At 35.3% G+C, this 6,890-nt stretch overlaps 1 protein-coding gene across 1 annotated transcript; it reads left to right on the top strand.

Moving 5' to 3' along the window:
- Window positions 1–5,447: 5,447 nt before the first annotated feature.
- On the top strand, window positions 5,448–5,846 carry LOC131175850 (uncharacterized). The gene has a single exon (XM_058140528.1). It carries the CDS (start codon window positions 5,448–5,450, stop codon window positions 5,844–5,846), a length of 399 nt encoding a protein of 132 aa, XP_057996511.1.
- Window positions 5,847–6,890: the final 1,044 nt, after the last annotated feature.

Genomic DNA, 6,890 nt, shown 5'->3' with positions numbered 1-6,890 from the left:
AAATATTTGCTTGTCCTCAAGCAAATTAAAAACAAGTTATGCAATTGGGGCACTTTTCCTAAGAATTATGAAAATCACCCATCTAAGCTCTCAAACTTATCTCTAACTGCTAACAAACTATATACCCACATTTAAGGTACAAGGAATTCAATTTCGTACCAATGTTATCACTACTTAGGTCAATTATCCATTTCATCAAAGACAAAGCAATCAATTACAAAGAGAATTCATACCTAAATAAACTCTACAGCAAGCTATAAGTTAAATTGTCCCTACTAATGATGGAAATAGATGAATGATGAATAAATCCCCAATCCCATAGGAAAACCAACTATTCTAATTTCTACTAATGTAATGCAAAATGCTAAAAAATCAAAAGAACTTTTAAGGGTTGTAATGAGGCTAAGAGGTAGTAATTTGGCTAACAAAGAAAGGATATAAGGGAAACAAAGCATGAGAACAATCATATGATTAAAAAAAAAAAAAAATCAAGATTCACATATTCTTATTTCTTTTCTTCTTTTTTTTTCATCTTTATTTATTTAATTTTTTTTTTTATGAATCCAATGGGAGGAAGAAATTTACAATGAATTACCAATGCTAACATAATAACTTTGAAGCTCTTAGAGGGACTATATAATTAACATTGATTTTGAATTTCATTTGTCCCTTTTTAATTCATTTCCAAACTCATTTCTTTGCATATTTGGGTGGTGAATCACTTTTCATATTATCACCCAATGGCTAGCCATTTTTTTTTTTTTTTTTTACTTTAGTTACTTCTCTCATCCAATTATTTCTTATCTCTTTTATTATTATTATTATTATTATTATTATTATTATTATTATTATTATTATTATTATTATTATTTTATTATTATTATCTTTTCCTTTTTTTTAGTGTATCTATCATTTAAATAATCATTCTCATAAAGGGTAGATAAGTGTTTAGGCTTATGGCTAGATAAAGTTATGGGTACTAAAGAACTAAAGGGGATAAATATAAACTCAAATGGGGTTTCAAAGGGAAATTTTAAGTGAGGGTGGTTAAGGCTAAAATGTGGGTTTAAAGTCAAAAGAATGTCTAAATCATTTCTTTTTCAAATGCATGCTAAGATTTTACCTCAAAAGGTCTAGAAGGCAAGCTCTAGGATTGGTGAGATGAGACATAATTAGCTACTTCTTAATCTAGAGCTTTCTTTAAGCACTCAAACTCAAAGCAATTGATTAGGTGACCTTTGGCTAAGAAGATATAAACTTAGACAAGAATTTTACAACCTTGCACCTATCTAGAATTTTTAATCCATCAAACCCTATTAAAGGCAAGCTTAATTGCTACTCGAAGTAACTCTCACTCTTCTAAGGATTAGGTAAAAATTTTTATGCTCCTTTTGTCAATTGACATTTCTTTTTATCTTTTTTTTGTCCTCCTTAATAAAAATGAACAAAGGGCTGGACCACTTAAAATGATAACTTGTATGATCTTAAAAATGAATGTAAAAATTAAATAAAAGTTATATGCAATCTATATGGTATCTATATGCAATTATACATGTATGTATAAGGTATAAGTGTATGAAGGTGTAACTGTATGAACTAAGTATAAGTGAATTGAAATGCATATGAATCAATGCAAATGCTCAAAAAGGTAAAAATTTTGTAAAAATTTTTCCCTTCCCCAAACTCAAATTAGACAATGTCTTCATTAACTCAATTGAAAGGCAAAAGAGAGTATAATGTGAACAATGTGCTTAAATATACACAATTGGAAAATATTAAGAAATGTGCAATAATAAACAAGTAGAGCTTAAAATGATATAAAATGTGAAGTATACTTGAAAGTGTGTGATGCACTTGTATTATATAGTATTTTCAAGTACATTTGTATATTATTTCATAGCATTTAGATAAGTAATCTCATGCATAATCATTGATTTCATTAACTTTTGTAAATTCCATTGCCAAGCTCTAAATTCTATGTTTTATGTATGTTTCTAGGTGTTTTGAAGAAGTTCCAAGGTATAGGAGTAAATAAGAAAGCTTGGAAAGACCAAAGGACAGAGAATTATTGTTGATACACTTTACACGGGTCATGTAAGCAAAGCCATAAACTCGTGTAACCTACTGCCAGGAGAAAGCCAAAGAGCCAAAGAAGAAACAAAGTACACAGGCCGTGTACAATGACCCATGTTAACTATAAAGACCCGTGTAAATCTCAGCTGGGCCAGGCTTGAAGAATTCTCTGAAGAACAAAAGAACACAGGTCGTGTAATCGGACCCGTGTAACTAGCAATGCTCGTGTAATCCCTCATGCCAATACAATATGCAACCATTCAAGCTCTAGTAAGTTACACGGCCCTAGGCCGTGTAGTGATACACGGGTCATGTATCAGCCGACAGCCAATTTCCTGATTAGGGTTCTAGCTTTAGTTTTTTACAGAGAGAAGAGACTCTTGATGCCTTGGGGACTCTGAAAAACCTAACCTTAGATCATTCAGTTTAAATAGGAGCAGCAGAAAACACAAAAAGGATTCGAAGCCAAGAGCTTTTGATATTTTTCATACACATTCTTCACATTCTTCACAGCCGTCTTGGAGAATAAGTGCATCGGCACAAAAGGGAAATCTTCAGCCGAAGTTCCACAAGTTCAAAGCTGTAGAAAATCCTCTCCGGTTCTTTTGTTCTATTTTTTATGTTATTTCATTTTATTTTCATTATGTTTGCTGAACTCACTATGAGTGAGTAATTCCTTTATTTTGAATTAGGAGAGTAGCGCTTGTAATCATTATTATGAATCAATATTGAGTTTTATTTATTGGATTTGAGTTTTATTCTTTGATTTAATATTCTGTGTTCTTAATGCATGCTATGTGTTGGTGCCCACCTATACATGATATAAGATACTAATTGAAGGACTGAAAGGTGAAGGTTAGTGTTGGAAAATCAGAATATTGAACTTAGGAAATCCGACCTAGAGATAGGCTGAAATCCTTTGTGGAGCTCCATAATTAATCATAGATATTAAAGGGTTTTTATTAGGATTAATCACCAACGAAAATAGGGTTTGATCTTGGTTGAAACACACCTTAAGTGCCTTGAGAGAGGACCTAGGATATCTTAGGATTAATTTCTATCAAAGCAACCATTCTCAATCTGATGAATAGACAAGATTAAAATCCATAGTAAGGCTACAGTGTGAAATCTTAATTCTGGAATTGCTTTTATAAATAGTTTAATTCAAAATTTATTTTCAGCATCCAAAATAGATTTAATTCACTCTTCATCTATATTCGGTAGCCTAAATAGTCAGAATTGCTATGTAGCTTGGTACTTGCTAACTAAAATCCTTATGGAAACGATACTTCACTTACTACTTTGTTACTTGTTAGCGATCCGTGCACTTACGGGGTTGAAAAACCAGCAAATAAGTTTTTGGCGCCGTTGCCGAGGAATTTATTTTTAGCAATATTAGGCAATAAGCACTTTAGCTAATTCAGGCATTTATTATTATTATTTAAATTTACTCAATAAATTCTTTTTTTTTTTCTCAGGTATTTGGTTTGGTGCATGACCAAAGCAAAGCCAGATAAAGAAGTTTGGACTTGGATCCTGAGAAAAATTGAACTCTAAAAGCCATCAGGAGAGAAAGGAGACACCATGAACAAGATCAAGGAAATCCACAAACTCCAATCATGGCTGACAACTACAATAGGCCAAGACTCTTGAGAGACTATGGAGCTCCATCTATACAAGGATTCTAACCCAGTGTTACAAGACCTGAAGTTGAGGCCAACAATTTTGAATTAAAACCGGCATGGCTCCAGATGATTCAACAGACCCAGTTTGGGGGTTCACCAACAGAAGATCCACATTATCACCTCCAGTGCTTTTTTGCCCTATGTAACACATTCAAGATGAATATAGTCTCTGATCAAGCTATAAGACTCAGAGCATTTCCATTCTCCCTTCAAGATAGAGCAAGAAAGTGGTTACTTTCTCAACCAGCTGGAACATTCACCACTTGGGAAGACCTCTCACAAGCTTTTCTAGCAAGGTATTTCCCACCTACAAAGACTGCAAAGTTGAGGGTTGAACTCAACGCCTTTAGGCAAAAGGAAGGTGAATCACTCTATAATGTAAGGGAGAGGTATAAAAACCTGTAGAGAGAATGTCCGCACCATGGAATAGGGGATTGGCTCCTAGTTCAGAATTTCTATAATAGACTATTGCCCTCTACAAGGAGCACAGTAGATTCAGCTGCAGAAGGTGACCTAATGGAGAAAACGATAACATAAGCACTTGAACTTCTGGAGAGGGTCTCGTATCACAACTACGAGTGGTCAAATGAAAGGGGAAATACAAAGAGAACAACAGGGAACCTAGAAGTGGATACCCTAATCATGATAAATGCCCAGTTTGACCAGCTCACAAAGAGGCTTAATAGAATGCAAGCCAACGCTGTTGGAATAAGCAACCAATACTACGACAGTTGTGGAGGAGGATATATGACTTTGTAATTTAGCAACTTCAACAAACCCTCCACAGAATAGATGAACTACTTGAATAATGGAGGGAACTTCAACCAGAGGTAGCTCAACAACCCATACTCAAATACTTACAACTCTGGATGGAGGAACCAACCCAATTTGTCATGGTCCAACTCACAGAATTAGCCCATGAATAAGTAGCAAGGGTACAAACCACCAGCACCCCCTGGATTTTAGAATAGAGGACAAAATTTTGCACAACCATCACCACCTCCTTAATCTCAATAGTCTGAACTGAAGTTGACTATGGAATCTATGATGGAGGGCTTCCTAGCAGCCCAGCAACAACAGAATGAAATGATCAAGCAGCTAGCTTCTAGAATGGACCAACTTTCCCCCTACAATAAGATGCTTGAAAATTAAATCGCTCAATAGGTAGGTTCTTCAAACAAGACTACTAGTAAGCTACCTAGTCAACCAAAGATGAACTCAAAGGACCATTGTAAGATAGTTACATTGAGGAGTGGAAGAGTTTTAGAATAGTTAGAGGAAGAATCAAGCAAGAAAACCCCTGATAAATCTGAAAAGCAAACAGAGGAGAAAGAGGAAGAAGCCAAAGAGGACCAGAAAGAGGAAGCAAAGAAGAAGAAGAAACTACCAGAGCCATATCAACCTCCTCTACTTTTTCCTCAGAGATTCTAGAAAACCAAATTGGACAACTAGTTTGAAAAGTTTCTAAAAGTTTTGCGGAAGCTCTATATCAACATTCCCTACACTGAAGCACTCTCTCAGATGCCATCCTATGCCAAATTCCTTAAGGAAATTTTGTCAAAGAAAAGAAAGTTGGAAGATTATGAGACTGTTTCTCTTACAGAGGAATACAGTGCCATATTACAAAATAAGCTGCCACTAAAGCTGAAGGATCTAAGAAGCTTCTCCGTACCTTGTCTCATCAACAATATGAATATAGACAAGGCCCTCTATGATCTTAGGGAGAGTGTAAGTCTGATGCCCTTATCAACATGTCAAAAGTTAGAGGTAGGAGAGCTTAAACCTATAACAATTTCACTGCAACTGGCTGATCGATCTGTCAAATACCCTGTGGGCATCCTAAAAAACATCCCCATCAAAGTGGGAAAATTCTTTATCCTAGTTGATTTTATTGTCTTAGAGATGAAGGAAGATGTCCAAATTTCTATCATCTTGGGAAGACCTTTCTTGGCAACCGCTGGAGCTATCATAGATGTTAAGAATGGGCGGTTAACTCTCAAAGTAGAAGATGAAGAGGTAGAATTCAACATGTTTAACAAGATGAAACACAAACTTGAAGCTGATGAATGCTTTAAGGATGCCTTTTGATCTTTGTACTGCCCTTGCTACTTTTCAAAGATGCATGATAGCCATTTTTTTCCGATTATATTGAAAATATCATGGAAGTTTTTATGGATGATTTTTCTGTCTATGGAATTACTTTTGATCATTGCCTAGCTAACTTGTCCAAAGTGTTGTAAAGATGTGAAGAATCGAACCTAGTTCTGAATTGGGAAAAATGTCACTTCATGGTAAGGGAGGGCATAGTTCTTGGCCACCTGATATCAGAAAGAGGAATTGAAATTGACAGGGCAAAAATTGAAATCATTGAAAAGATGCCACCATCAACATTAGTCAAAGGAGTGCGAAGCTTTTTGAGACATGTAGGCTTCTGCAGAATATTTATTAAAGACTTCTCCCAAATAGCTAAGCTACTTACTAATTGGTTAAATCAAGATGTTTCCTTTGATTTTGATGAAAATTGCCTTGCTTCCTTTGACAGGATAAAAGAGGCCTTAATCTCAGCACCTATTATGCAATCACCTGATTGGGAGCTACCATTTGAAATCATGCGTGATGCAAGTGAATATGCCGTGGGAGCAGTACTCAGACAAAGGAAAGATAAAAAGCTCCATGCCATTTACTACGCCAACAGAACACTTGATGATGCGTAAATTAATTATGCTACCACAGAAAACGAATTCCTAGCAGTAGTATTTGCAATTGACAAATTTAGATCTTATCTTCTTGGATCAAAAGTCATTATATACATAGATCATGCTGCTATCAGGTACTTTTTAAACAAGAAGGAAGCAAAGCCAAGGTTGATTTGATGGATCTTACTCCTTTAGGAATTTGACCTTGAAATTAAAGATAAGAAGGGGACCGAGAATGTGGTAGCTGATCACCTTTTAATGCTGAGATAAGAAGACTTAGAAGAAGCTGAAGAGCTGCCAATAGACGATTCATTCCCAGATGAATACCTATTAGCCTTATCCCAAGCCCCATGGTATACTGATTTTGTGAATTTTCTTGTATGCAGGGTTTTGCTACCTAACATGTCTTGCCAAAAAAGGAAGAAATTCCTGCAAG

The sequence above is a fragment of the Hevea brasiliensis genome, chromosome 18 (genome assembly GCF_030052815.1).
Source record: "Hevea brasiliensis isolate MT/VB/25A 57/8 chromosome 18, ASM3005281v1, whole genome shotgun sequence".
Taxonomy (NCBI): Eukaryota; Viridiplantae; Streptophyta; class Magnoliopsida; order Malpighiales; family Euphorbiaceae; genus Hevea; species Hevea brasiliensis.
Note: the sequence above shows the minus strand (reverse complement) of the source record. Positions and strands in the feature narration are given on the sequence as shown.

Coding starts and splice junctions, on each gene's coding strand:
- LOC131175850 (XM_058140528.1), top strand. CDS start 5,448: ATGAATATAGACAAGGCCCTCTATGATCTTAGGGAGAGTGTAAGTCTG.